We start from the raw sequence: 15073 nt of genomic DNA, 5'->3' as shown, positions 1-15073 counted from the left end.
CCCTGCCCGCTGTCCCCGTGTCCCCTGTCCGGTGGCACCTTGGCGGAGCCCCGGAGAACAGGAAGCACCCCCCACCCCCTCGGCAGGTGAGTGACTCGCAGCGGCGCTGGCACATCGCTGCCGGGCTCGGCAAAGTGCAGTAAAACATGCCCGGCATCGCTGCGGCCGCCACGGCGTAGAGACAGGGGACAGTGCTGCTGCTGCTGCTGCTGCTGCTCCTGCTGCAGGGACAGCCGGGGGCTTCCAGAGTAAGTGTGTCTGTCTGTCACTCTTTGCCTTTCCAGCCGCATCCCCCTGCGCGTGGGAAGGGGAGATCCCCAGCAGCCCTGCGAGCGGGGCCGGGCACTGATGGATCCGTCACAGGCACAGAGACACCAGGATGCTGTCAGATAATATTTTTTATTTTAAATTTTTTTCTCGTAGGATGCTTCAGCTTTGCTTATGTTCAGTCATTAGCGGAGCTGAAATTTCATGTGCTTAAAATCTGTCGGGGGGGTGTGTGATATCATAATAATAATAATAATAATAATAATAATGATAATAATAATAAGGGATGATGTTGTGTCTTTAGGGTTAAACCCAAACCCAGTGAAACATAAATTCAGATCCTTGGGAAAAAAAGGGGAAGGGAAAAGGGAAGGAGTAGCCTGACACAGTAATTTTAGGAGGTGACCTGCCTAAGGAAGGCAGTGACAGGGAACTTTAGAGCTTTTTAAAGCCCCGGGAAGAATTCCAGCCGGGCTCGCTCCCACCCGGCAGCATTGGGGGGAATCTTTCGCATCCCAACCCTGGCGAAGGCGTCCCGGAGCCGGGCAAGGCGAAATCCTAACGCGGGCGCGCTTATCCGTAAATCCCGTGTATCATGGCTGCGCCGCCCTGCCCTTGCTGTGGGGGTGAAATGTAGAACATGAGCCTGATCCTCGGGAGATGGAGCTAATTTCGCCCTACACCGCAAAGTGTTAACAGCGCCCGGCGAATGTGACAAAGCTCAATCGCGCTCCTTGTTTATGGAGCCCGCGCCCATTGGCCGCCGCGCGCCAGCTCTGCCCTGGCAACTGCGCGCCCGCATTTGCATAGCGCGCCGCCATTGGTGGGCGCCGCGGCGCTGCGGGCCAATGGCGAGGCGCGGCCCGGGGTGGGCTATGCTAATGAGGCGCTGTTGCTGGGGCGCGCTGCGGCAGCCGGGGATGCGCTGAGGGGAGCGCCGGGCTCGGCTTCCCCCTCACGCGCGGGCCTGCGCGCTGCGAGCCGCCCTCACGGCGGGCAGCGCCGAGCGCCGAGCCCCGAGCGCGGCCGGATGGGGGGCACCCGCCTCTCCCTGCCTGCTATTTCCCCTCTTTCCATCCCCCCCTGTTTTTTCCCTATTTTTAAATATTTTTTAAATTTTTTAAATATTTTTTAAATGTCTTTAAGTAGCCCGCTTCCCTCAGAAACCACACTCTATGACACACTCACCTCGCTGTCCGAGATCACCATTTGAATCTGATTATTCTTTTAAAATAATCTTATTTCTGGAACGCACTCACCTTTCAAAAATGGTATATTCGCATTCCCACCCCACATAAAAGCCCCCACACCAAAAATCAAGCCCCTCCTCAGCTGTAAGTTGAGTCCTGGTTTTTTTTCCTGTCCTAAATATCATTCCTGCCTAAGAATATTGGGGAGTCTGAGCTTAAAATATATTCTGCTGCTTAAATCTGCATCTGTAGCTGACCTTTTTTTGCATTCCCAGCCAGCTTTTTCCCCTGTTCACTCATGGATCATTTTGCCTTCTCCAGTCCTGTTCCCACTCCCTCTCTGTCTTTTTAGTGTCCAATTCCTGTATTTTATTTCCATAACTCTCACATTCTCTCCTTCCAACTCACCAAAACTCTAATTGTTTAACTGTCCATCCCATGCTATTTTTCTTTTTTTTTTCCTTCTTTTTAACATAAATATCAATATGTATCTGTGGTTTGATACTACCTGGCATTTGCTAGTAATGGTGGGAATTCCTGTCACCAGCAGAGTTTTGGTTAAATCTGATTTTTTACTGTGGTGGAATTTTAATTTTTGGATGGTTTTCTAAACCCTTCAGAAAACTTCAGGTTCAACAGAGGGAAATTTAGTTACTTTTTGATAAAACCAATGTAACTTAGTGATTTCTAGAACCAAAAACTTAGATAAAAATTGTCTGTACTTGGAGTTTGCATGAAGCCTTGTGAAGAGTGAGTTCAGAGGTTATTTTATAGCAGGTTTAGGGTGTGAAATCCTGTCAATTTAAATTTTGTGTCACTAAATTTCTGCTGTAGTAGGAAATTACCATGGTTTATAAAAGATTTTTCTCCTAATTTACTGAATTTGACAGAACTTTCTGTTTGTGGTTTTCACTCAGAACTGAGGGGCAGGTTTGGGTCTTTCAGCAGGATTAAAGATGCAGAGTTAATTAATTATTGGAAAACCTGTGTTTGGAATAGAATTCCCACTTCAGTCTTTATTTCTGCTTTAAGAGCTGTTATGTTTGTTCGGTCAAAGGTTGGACTTGATGATCTTGGAGGTTTTTTCCAACATTATTGTTTCTGTGATTCTTTGAACTTTCACCATGACCATAAAAAAGTTTTATCTCCATTTCCCCCTCTCCTTTCTATTCCCTCTTTTTAATGGCAGGCTTTTCACTCAATTAGAAAAATTAGAAACCTTGGAATAATTGCATAAAATCATAAGTTGTACATGAATTTGTAGGGGGGAGAGAAAAAAGAAGCCTCAGAACCTCAACCTTGGCACTTTTTCACCAGCATTGGTGACCTCTGGATAATTTTTACTTGTTAGTTTTAAAGCAAATGTTAGGCCTCTTCTTGAAATACAGGTTATTAAACATTCAATAATAAAGTATTGACTGCTGAGATGTTGTTTCACTCACTCATTTGTCATTAAATAAATAAATACACGCTGGAGTGAATCACCAGCCAAAGGATTTGAGTTTGACCAACTCCTGAGGAGTTGGACAGAATTCCAGTGTGGCAGGAAAACTTGGGAAGAGCCTGAAGTGTATTAGAAAAGGGGAAAACCTTCACTAATAACTCTGTGTACAGTTGTTTCCTCTCTAAATCCTGGGATATCCTCTCTTGGAGGATCACATGAGGGCAGTGCGTCAAAAAGGAGATTTTTTTTTTTTTTACCTAACCTGTAAAGCTGCTCTTCTGTGGAGCTCTGCAAAACAGAGATTTACCTGCTAGGATGTGTTCCTTGTCTTTGCAAAGTCCCCAAAGTATAAAAACTTAAATTATGGAACCCTTTTGTGTTTATCCCATGTCTCGCCATTTTTCTGCACAACAGGAGAAAATCCAGAATTCTACAGAAGGAAATGATTGTTTGTGAATTCCAAGGATGCAAAAACAATGACCACTCTATAGAACATATATGCAGGCAGGAATAATTTTATTTGGAGCACAGTCTGAAGAGTGGCAAGGGATATTATGTTAAACACAATGAAAATAAAAAGATCTATTGTACGGCCACCTATTCAGTGAGCGCTGCTTCCATTCTGCCCCCTAAAACAAACAGGGCATTCATGGAGCTAAACAGAATCATAACTTATTGACATGGAGGCACAGCATTAAAGCTGGGGAAGGATTCTGAGCTTTCCTCATTTCTGGGCACAGTTCTCTTCATTTTAGTGCATTTTCAGTCCATTCAGGCCTTTGTAGGCCTGTCCCTGTTTCCCTGTGGAATTCCAGGTGGGGATTTTTTGTTTGGTTTTTTATTTATTTATTTATTTAGAAATGGGAAAGCAGAGCTCTCACAGAGCTTAATTTGGACTTTGAAAGTTCAGAGTGTTTGTGTTTCCTGTAGGTTGTAGCTGAGAATTTTGGCAATCTTGGGCTTCGTTTATTAAAAAAAAAAGCAGTTTCACTTTTCACAACATTTTCTCAGTTCTAAGATTCTCCAGAGTGTACTCAGAGTCATATTTATAAGTTAATGAAACACAGATTTATATACTGTGTTGCCAGTGGATTAAATGAGTTTTAGAAACTTCTTTCTCTGGTAGTGGCAGAATTACAATGAGCAGCAGCGCTCAGTCCTTCTGGTACCAGAATTTTGAAGCAGCCTTTTAAAATTTTTTTTAAAATTTGAAAATATTTCCCACAGTCTTTCCCTGTAACAGGTCTGAGCCCCAGATTTTCTGCAGGAAAGGGAATTGGTGTCCTCAGATTGCACAAAAGCCACAGACCACAAGTCCACCTCCTGCTGCAGCTCATCCAGGAGAGGAACCGGCCAAGACAGGCTCAGCAGTGGCAGAACAGTTCATGAACCTGCTCTTGGCCTACTTTTACTGCAGCCTGGGAAAAGATGGCACCCAGGGGTTTGATGTCACCTCCTGGGCTCTGTCACCTCCCTGCAGCTCTGGCCAGCAGGGCAGAGCAGGAGCAGGGGAATCCGTGGGTGTGCTGGCCCATGAGTGGGGTTGGAGAGCGGGGTTGTTTCTAAGTTTAGGGCTCTGTCCTGCTGGGAGGGAAAGCAGCAGCATTTGGCATTTCTGTACAGGGAAGTTAGCTGAATAGTTATTGTGGGATGACTTCTGGAGCAGCCATTCTTAATAATTCCCCCACAATAATAAAGTTCCTCCAGAGGAGGAACTGGTGTGGGATATTTATAACAGGATTGTTCTCCGGTAGCTGCCGCAGGTAATTTCCCTTTGTTCCCTGAGTGCTCTCAGCTTTTGCCTGGGTTCTCTCAGCTTTTCCCACTCCAGACCAAGCAGTGAGGTCTCTGTACCCCCACATTCTCATGCAGTCACTCCAAACCCCGTGCACAGGGACAATGGGCAGAGCAGGGCTGCAGAAGTTCACTCAGAGTTCAGGTTGGATTTGCTTATGGCCTGAACGATGATTGTTCCAAACTCTCCAATCCCCTGTGGCCACATTTGTGATGCTCAGACAGAACTCTGGTGGCTCTAACTCATCTTCAGGGTGGCTTTATTGGAACAGAGAGTTCTCAGGTACAAGTGCTTGTTGCTGATTGCTCCCTGTCTGGTTTAGGATGTGCTGATACACCTTGGAGGTGGTTGGGTATTAGAGCAGGGATCTGGCTCCCTTTTCCAGACACTCTTCAATAGCTGAGCAATCACAATGCTCGTGGATGCTGAGAGCTTTTCCAAGCAGAGATTTTGAAAAACAAAGAATTAACTTTGCAGAAAAAAAAATCTGTGAAGGAAGAGGGTTATACAGCTCCTCAGCTAACAGAGTGGACATTGGGCTGCTTTCCCACCACTAATTTAAACACAGAAAAAAGCAACAAGAAGCATTTGCCTTCACCTGTGGTGGCTTAGCAGGGGTTGGAAATAAAAAGATTTAAAGTCTGGACGTGTCCTGCACAGTAAGAACTGTGCTTGTTCTGTGGTGTGGCCCCACAAGCTCTTGAGCTCTCAGTGTAGGAAGGAGAACACCCTTGGTGGGGAACGAGACACTTCACACTTTTATTCTCCGGTCATGTTTTCTGGCAGGTTCTCACTCAGCTGCCACCATATCCCTGGGAGGGAACAGAGGGAATATCTGCACATGGCTGAACACCCCAGCATGCAAAGGGAGGGTGGGATAGGAGGGAGAGGTGGGGAAAGAAGCTCAAAACATTCCAGGTCAGAGCGATGATCTTAGGAGAGAAAATGTTGAAGGAAAGGAAGAAAAGTTCTAGCAAAGCAAAGAGAATGGCAAATGAATTGTGCAGAGGAAGTTTCACACTGCAGCCTGAGATCATCTCAACTGCACCCCCTGCCATGGGCAGGGACACCTCCCACTACCCCAGGTTGCTCCAAGTCCTGTCCAACTTCCAAACTTGGGGAATTCCTGCATTTAAACTTTTAGAAGTATGAAATAAATGCTGATGGGACTTTCACTGCTTTTACCTGCTTCACCTCACACAGCAATCCCTTCCAGGCAGGGAAGTGTTTTTAAGGCTGCTGCAAAGGTTCTGTTATCAGCAAGGTAACTTTATCATGTGCTGGAACCAAGATCTGCTGCTGCACTTGGGAGATGCTTTTGTCGGTCCTGGAGGCAGATTTGCATCACTCACAGCGTCCAAACTGTCACAATGCCCTTTTTTTGGGTGCTAATTTTTATTTGGGAGGTCGGAAGTAAGAAGATGTTTTAAGGAAATGTCACTTTTTAAATGCTCTAATGATTTTTGTCTGAGTTTGCCTCCATTTTTATCTTTCACTATGGATACTCAGTCAAGCACTTAGGTTGAAGTGTGACAAAGGGACAAAGAGAGTCACAAAGACACTTCGAGAAGCAAAGTAGATCTTTAAGTAGAGCTGGGTGACAGGAATGTAAAGAAACCTTGGAATTACTTTTGGAATTTTCAGGTGCAGTCCCACCCAACAGAGGAGCTACTCTAACTCCTGATCCAGAGAGAAACTCACTTTGTGCTGCTTTTTGTGACACAGAAATATGGAAATGTTGAGGCAAGAAGAGAATTTTGGAGGTTGCCCAGTCCTGTGGCCACTTGGGCTTTGGCTACAATACACTGATTTTTTCTGGATTGATGATCCACTCTTGGGGTCACCTGCAGCTCTTCCCCATCAGTCAGTGAATGTTTGTTGTAGCTGAAAGAAGAGGGCCAGAGATGTGTTTTACCACCAAAAAGAATTTTTTTTGGGAGGAGGTTTAATGTCTAAATGAGTTATGTGGACTCATGTCAAAATGGGAATTACAGGATGTCAAATGGATGAGGTAGGAAATTGAATCTGCATGGAGTTGTTAAAAATCTGTGAAAATTTACACAAACCTTTCCAATGTTACACCTATTTTAGTTCATTTGTAGACTCCTCAATAATCACAATCTCAAATACTTATGCTTGGAGTTAATAATTTCTCTGCTGCTTGGAAAAAATCATAAAATCACAGAATGGTTTGGGTTGAAAGGGACTTTAAAATCATCCAGTTCCACCCTCTGCCATGGGCAGGGATAACTTCCACTATCCCAGCTTGCTCACAGGACACTTCCAGGGATGAGGAGTCCCCAAAACATCCATTAAAATAAAATCAATTTGAATGACAAAAGATGGAAACCACTCACCAAATAAATAAATAAATAAATGTATTCTTGAACTTCTTCCACTATGTTGAGATGATGCTTTAAGAAATAAACCTTCTCCTTTAGGAGGGAATCCATTTTTGCAGCGTGTCTATTTTCAGAGTTCTGAGCTGTGAGCCTCTTTTGAGTGCAAATACACATCAAGGTGGGTATTTTTATGCCTCCCCTGAACTAACATTAGGTAAGGCCTATTTGTAAGATAATTCTACCCACTCCACATCCATAATCTTTTCCCTTAATGTACTTCATGCTTAGAGATCCTGGCATATGTTTTGGGGTTCTTCCCAAAGTGCTTTCCAAGATGTAATCACTTGAACTTGGTTAAAAAGGAGAATTGATTGACTGCACCTTGCTCACAGATATTTCAGTCCTGTGGAAGTGCTGGATGTGCTGTGGGAATAAGTGCCAGTAGATTTTAGTCCTGGCCTGGTGGTCAGCAGATCCCTGATTTTTTTGGGTGTGTGGAGCTCTCCAGATGAGCCAAAAACCAATCTCAGAGCCACCAGAGGCTTTGTGAGCCTCAATTAATGGCTGTGCACAAATGTCCCTGTTTCTGGAGCGACTCCTCGACCTAAAACTAAAGGAGGTCAAGATTTCTATTCTAACCAGTCCTTCTTCCCCCCTCCTTCCTTCCTAGTGTGTCACTGAGTGTTTCTAGGAGTGTTCTCTTGGGATTAGATGTCCTGGGATAGGATTGCAGGTGTCAGGAGCAGAGCAGGGATGTGGCAAGGGCAGGGAATCCATCAGGGCCTGCAGCTGAGTGAGATTTGTTTGTGTTGTGGCCAGGGCTGTGAGCAGTCCCAGCTGGAAAGAAGGAATGAAGGAATTCCTGCTCAACCTTGTGCTTGCAGGTCCCACACTTGTGACCCAGTCCCATTTCAGAGATGACTCAAATGCTTTTCCATTTAGCATGGGAACCCAGGGATGAGTTGGCCAATTCCCATCCATCCCCTTGTCACCCTTCAGCCTGGGCAGGCTCTGACCTTGCCTCTCTCTCTGAGATTTGCTGTGGAACCACGTGTGGTTCTCAAGGTTCATGTTGGACACAGTTTGGTCTCCTGGTGTCACATTTGGTGTGGGACTCCCCTCCAAGCCAACAGGGATCTCTGTGTCAGTCACAAACAGCAAATCTCAAAAACACTTCAAACTAAAAAATTAAAATTCATGGATTTGGGTGCAGGTGGACTTGAGAGGAAAGGGTCTACAAGGATTTGAAAGCTGAATCAAAACATCAAATCACAACTGTTGTTTTGTGGGATAATTATACTTTTAACACTCTTCTACTTAATTTTTTACTTTATTTTCAGTGTGTGTAGTGCATGACTCAGTCTGTCCCCAGATTTGTTGTGATTTTTGGCGTGTCAGAAGATCCTGTGAAGTAAATGAGAACCCCCACGGTGCCAGAATTTTTGGGTTTATACATTTCAACTTTCTGCTTTTTTAGGAACACATGGAAGGGCAGAATTTTTTAAAATAAAATTTGTTTTTATTAAGTTATGTAATTGGCAGGTATCTCTATTGGAAACCTATGGCCTGGGGTAAGAAAATACAAGATTGAAACCTTTGAAAGTAACTGGCTCTACACTTTAGAATTAGTGGTATTTTTGACTCTCTGATTTAAATATTGTTTTGACTTTTACTTCAGTCACCATGATGTTGCTAAGTGAGATTATGATTTTTTTTCAGGTTAAGCAGAACCTCAGAAATTAAAAGAGCAAAAAGTAGAGATACTGGATGATGTCTTACATATGTTCAGCCATTCTTACAGGAGTATTCAGTGAATCTTGACAAGGAAATGTTCACTAAATCCACCAAGTTGTAGAGATGAAAGATTAACTCTGATTCTCAGTTTTTAATGGACGTTTTGTAGAAGAGTTAAAAGTAATTTTCTGTGCAATGGTAACTTAAAATGGTTAACATTTTAGTATAATCAATGTAAAATGGTGTTTGATTTCATCCATGCAGTTCTTCTGTGTTGCCCTGATAAGTGTTGAGTCAATGGTGCAGTATCAATTTTAATACTTTAGTTTTCTTTTGACAGAGTAATTTTTAAGAAAGGCAAATCTTGTCTGTACTCATCTCCTATTTTCTACTGCTTGTATTTTCTTGCAAGGTTTGGACTGTGAAGGAAGTGGGGATTTCCCTTTGCTGGTCAGGTGCTTGGCTGTTTAACACCTTCCTTCTAAATTTAATCTTCAGTGATAATTTTGCTTTCAGATTGCAGCTGCTCTTTGTTTGCTGAGCTTTGTAGGGAAGCATAAACACAGAGGACAGGGAAACAGGGATTCACAGAATCACCAGGGCTGGAAGAGCCCTTTGGGATCATCCCAGTCCCACCATCATCACCCCTAAATTTCATCCCCAAACAAAGATGAGCTGCTGAGGCTGGACACTGCATTTTCCTTTGGTACAGTCAGTCCAAAAAGTTACTGGGAGCAACCCTGAAAGGCAGAACTTGTGTGTTTTTGTGGCTTTTGTGGAATCCATACACAAAATTGTGTGTTTGGAATAACCTGTGAAATTTTCACTGAGTTATGGCAGCCAGGTGGAGATGTGGGGAAAGGGATGCTCAGGATTAGAGTCCCAGAATGGTTTGGGTTGGAAGAGACCTTTAAAGATCGAGTTCTGATGGTCAGGGGCAGGTTGCTCCAGCCTGGCCTTGGACCTCCAGAGATCCAGGGGCAGCCACAGCTTCTCTGGGAATTCTGTGCCAGGGCCTGCCCACCCTGCCAGGGAACAATTCCTGCCCAATACCCCATCCAGCCCTGCCCTTGTGAGAGGTCCCTGTCCTGCCTTCCTGTCCAGCCCTGCAGATAACCATTCCCTGAGGCTGATCCAGGATCCCTCCCTATGGAATCTCTGCTCTGAACATAGGGCAGGATTTCCAGCGCAGCAGCTGCTTAACCCTCCCCTTGTCTTTGCAGGAGGAGAGACTTCAGCATGCAAACCTTCATCTGTTCGGCTTGCACCATCGTTTTCATTCCATGCTGCTGGCCTTCAGATGGCTGGACAGATGTCCCATTCTCATCAGCAGTACAGTGACCGGCGGCAGCAGAACATCAGCGAGCAGCAGGTGTCGGCCTTGTCCTACGCGGAGCAGCTCGAGCAGCCGATCCCCCTGACCAACCAGGTACGGCACGGCTGGGGCTGTCTCACAGTGCTGGGGGGAATTTGGGATGGAAGGGACATTGTGACACAGGGTTCTACCTCCTGCCATGGCAGGGACACCTCCCACTGCCCCAGGCTGCTCCAACCTGGAACTGAACATTCCAGGGATCCAGGGGCAGCCACAGCTGCTCTGGGAGTTCCATCCCAGCCTCTCCCAGGGAACAATTCCTGATTCCCAATATCCCATCTAGCCCTGCCCTCCTTCAGTTTAATGTCATTCCCCCTTGTCCTGTCACCCTAAACCCTTGTGAAACATCCCTCACTATCCTATAAATTACAACCATAAATTACAGCATCAGGGCATTTATTCTTGTGGCTTTTTATTTTTATTTTAAACTAATTAACTCCCAATCCTGTAAGGATGGAGTTCATATAAAGCAGTATATTTACAATATACTGTTATGAATAATATATGAACAATACTTCAAAATATTTTCATTTTATATATAGACACTATATACTATATACTATAATATATATATACAATATGCATATGCATTATACTTTATTGTATAATATATAATATATAATATATAATATACAATATATGTTATATGTTATATTACATTATATTACATTATATTATATTACAATATATTATATATTATATGTATTACAATTATATTATATATACATATTATATATCTATATATACACATATACATATTATATATTTATTTTTATATATATATACTATAACTTTAAAAAATAAGTTTTTAAAATGGTCTCTAGACTTCTGCAATTATATAATATATAAAATATATAAATTATACAAATTATATAAATTATATATAATTAAATAATATAATATAAATTATATAAAAATATATAATTTGCAGCCATAAATTCAAGGACTAGGGCATTTATTCTTGCAGGGTTTTTTTTTATTTTTTAAACTAATTGACTCCCAACTCTGTAAGGATGGAGTTAATATGCAATAGTATATTTAAAAATATTTTCATTTTTTTTAATATATGTATATATGTGTGTATATAGTATATATGTATATATACATATATACTGTATGTGTATATACTATAACTTAAAAAACCATTTCTGAAGTTATTTCTAAACTTCTGGAATGTATTTATTATGATTTTTCTACTGGTAACATTTTTTTAAATAAGGAGAGAGAAAAATTGGCCAAGTAGAGGACTGTGAAAAGCTCTTTTAAAAATAATAACGGTATTTTAAATTTTTGTGCTGTTCATTAGCACCTGATTGCTTTATCCCTCACCCTAATGCACAGTTTTGCAATGCAGTCACTGGTTGGTGTATTTGGAATACAGAAGTTTGCACAAAATATATTTTATTTGAGTAGGTAGGACTGCTGAAGGAGCTCTCTAACTCATTGTGCCAAGAGCCACAAGAGCTGCTGTTGCTCTGGATTAGTGGGAATTCTGTTGGTTTTTAAAAATCCCACAGCCCAGTTGCAGAAACATAAGGGCAGATGGGTTCCAACAAAGCCCGGAAGTAAGAACTTGAAAATGTGGTGCAGACTGGTGAGGAATATTACAGCAGAGAGGATGAAGTGTGTTTGCTGCTCAGGATGGTTTAGGTGGAAAACTCTCCAGAAGCATCAAGAGATGCTCTGGTGCTGTGGGAGACACTTTGGCAGGAGGAGGAGAGGATTAGAGGGGATGAGAATGGGCAGGATGTTGGGTGGCAGGATTTGGAGATTTCCAGTGACCAAGTGAATGGATTCCTTTCCTGAGGACCAGTCAGGAGGAACAGGAAATCTCCTATATAGTCATATTTACCCTGAGGATCTACAAAGGCATTTTATGGGAGGTTTTGTTAGCTTAAAGGTCTCCCAGAGCTTCTGCAATGAGGCTGATCAACAAGAAAAGTTGCTCCTGAAGCCTTTCAAGGATTTTAGAAACAAACTGAAGGAATTTTAGGTTGTATGGGCATGATCCCTGTGAGGAAATAATCAGCTGGCCACCTTGGCCATGGAAATCAGAGACACAAGGGATGAGTCTTGGAGCTTCAATTTTTGGAATTTCCTTACATCAGCAGCCTGGGCCATTGGCACAGCTTGGGTACCACAGCTTTCCACAACCTAAAAGTAATTGTTTGGGTGCCCTAAGACCAACCTGCTTGGGTACCCTAAGATAATCTGCTTTGCTGCCCTAAAAACAATTTATTTGTGTGCCCTAAAAGTCATCTAATGAGTGCCCTAAAAGTAACTTCTCTGGATGCCCTAAAAGTAAACTGTTAGGGTGCCCTAAAACTTCTTTGGGTACCCTAAAAGTAACTCATTTAGGGACTCTAACTCATTTAGATATCCTAAAAATAATTTCTTTGGGTACCCAAAAAGTATCTCATTTAGGTCCCCTAAAAATTACTTCTTTGTGTGTCCCAAAACACCCCATTTGGGTGTCCTAAAACTTCTTTGGATACCCTAAAACTAACTCATTTAACTTCTTTGGGTGCCCTGAAATACCCCATTTGAGTGCCCTAAAAGTAACTTCTTTGTGTGCCCTGAAAGTTACTCATTTAGGTACCCTAAAAACTCATTTAGGTACCCTGAAACAACTTCTTTGTGTGCCCCAAAACCCCATTTGGGTGCCCTAAAAGTTCTTTGTGCACCTTTAAAGTAACTCATTTAGGTACCCTAAAATAACCTCTTAGGATGCCCTAAAAGTGAACTGTTTGGGTGCTCTAAAACTTCTTTGGGTACCCTAAAAACTCATTTAGGTACCCTAAAGTAACCTCTTTGGTTGGCCTAAAAATAACTTCTTTGGGTGCCTCAAACACCCCATTTGGGTACCCTAAAACTTCTTGAGGTACCCTAAAATTGACTCATTTAGGTACCCTAAAAGTAAATCATTTAGGTACCCCAAAATAACCTTTTGGGGTGCCCTAAAAGTAAACTGTTTGGGTACCCTAAAACTTCTTTGGGTGCCCTAAAAACTCATTGAGGTACTCTAAAATAACCCCTTTGGGTGCTCCAGAATACCCCATTTGAGTACCCTAAAACAACTTCTTTGGGTACCCTAAAAACTCATTTAGGTACCCTAAAAGTAAATAATTTAGATACCCTAAAATAACCTCTTGGGATTGCCCTAAAAGTAAACTGTTTGGGTGTTCTAAATATCCTTTGAGTACCCTAAAAACTCATTGAGGTATCCCTAAATAACCTCCTTGGGTGCTCCAAAATACCCCATTTGGGTGCCCTAAAACTTCTTTAGGTACCCTAAAACTAAATCATTTAGGTACCCTAAAAGTAAATCATTTAGGTACCCTAAAATAACCTCTTGGGTGTCCTAAAACTTCATTTAGTACCCTAAAAGTGACTCACTTAGAGACCCTAAAAAGAACTCACTTAGGTACCCCAAAATATCCTCTTTGGATACCCTAAAGGTAAACTGTTTGGGTATTCTAAAACCTCTTTGGGTCCCCTAAAAACTCATTGAGGTATCCCAAAATAATCTGTTTGGGTGCTCCAGAATACCCCATTTGGGTACCCTAAAACTTCTTTAGGTACCCTAAAAGTAAATCATTTAGATACCCTAAAATAACCTCCTTGGGTGCCTCAAACACCCCATTTGGGTACCCTAAAACTTTTTGGGTACCCTAAAAGTAACTCATTTAGGTACCCTAAAAGTAAATAATTTAGGTACCCCAAAATAACCTCTTAGGATGCCCTTAAAGTAAACTGTTTGGGTGCTTTAAAAATTCTTTGGGTAATTAAAAAACTCACTTAGGTACTCTAAAATAACCTCTTTGGGTACCATAAAACCTCATTGAGGTACCCCAGAAGAACCTCTCTGTGTGCCCCAGACCCCTTTTGGTGCCCTGGAATTCCCTGTTGGGTGTGAGTGACTCTTGGTGCCAGGAGCAGCTTTTGGGAGCTCGGGATTTTGCCAGGCTGAGCCTTTCCCGAGCTGCAGCCCCCCTCTGCTGGCAGAGCCGCGCTGCTGCTGCCACCAAAGCTCCTCTCCCAAAATCCCCTCCTTGCCCCAGCTCCCCCAGCTCAGCAGTTACCTGCTGATGTTATTTGGGTGTCTGTGCTGCAGACTGACTCCTTTTATTTCATGGAGTGTCTGGTTCAGCTTCCTGGAATGATTTTAATTCCTGAATGTGAATTTATTGCCTTTATTCCTGCTCTGGATTTGGGGTTGCTTGCAGGGCATATTCTGGTATTTGGGGAATCATTCACAGCTGCAGATTAAAGGTTAGGAAACAATAATTTATATTACAATTATATTAAATCTATGTATTTATATTACATGTAAGTTGCTCTTAAAAGATTATTTACATTATTTTGTATTGCTTTCTGGCTGTGGTCCCCAAACCCATCACTGACAAGGATCAAAGAATTCTAGGAAGATACTCCAAGACCAGCCAGATTGTTTTGTTGTTCATTTATTTATGAGGTTTTAAATTACACAGTTAAAAACTTCCAGCTCTTTTTAATTTTTTTTTTTTAATTCAGGAGTTATTTTTTAAGGCTGCTTTTGGCTGTGGCTGCTGAGTGCTCATTTTCAGGGAAATGTGGGAGCACATGGCCCAGAGTGCACAGAAAAGTTGGGATCTCTGGGATCTTTCTCCTTAAGCAGCAATAAATTAATATTCCTCTGTCCAGTTTTAGCTGGTTCCATCTTGTGAGTTCAACACAGCCTGATGGCAATAAAAGATAAAAGTTGTCACAACTTCAAAGTTGTTTTTTGGTTTTTTTTTTTTCTGCTCTGTGTATCTCATTGATGCTCAGATTGCCTGAAACTCTTTTCATTTAATTACAAAATTATTAGAAAATTGATTTCCCTGATAAAGGAGCTGAGGTGAGATTTTGGTAACAAATTCCAGCAGTTTATTTTCATGGAACACC

General features: G+C 42.4%; 1 protein-coding gene across 2 annotated transcripts in view; it reads left to right on the top strand.

Moving 5' to 3' along the window:
* DYRK1A (dual specificity tyrosine phosphorylation regulated kinase 1A) overlaps positions 1-15073 on the top strand; it is a 65238-nt gene that overhangs the window by 36570 nt on the left and 13595 nt on the right. Inside the window, exons 1-2 of one of the 2 annotated variants that reach the window (XM_033052095.2) lie at positions 125-248; positions 9996-10201. In XM_033052095.2, coding sequence (XP_032907986.1) covers positions 10073-10201 — 129 coding nt within the window. In that variant the 5' untranslated portion in view covers positions 125-248; positions 9996-10072. Of the gene's footprint in view, positions 1-124; positions 249-9995; positions 10202-15073 lie in introns of those variants that run through there. The other variant, XM_033052094.2, reaches the window with a different exon arrangement.

This window comes from Catharus ustulatus, chromosome 2, assembly GCF_009819885.2.
Source record: "Catharus ustulatus isolate bCatUst1 chromosome 2, bCatUst1.pri.v2, whole genome shotgun sequence".
Lineage (NCBI taxonomy): Eukaryota > Metazoa > Chordata > Aves > Passeriformes > Turdidae > Catharus > Catharus ustulatus.
Note: the sequence above shows the minus strand (reverse complement) of the source record. Positions and strands in the feature narration are given on the sequence as shown.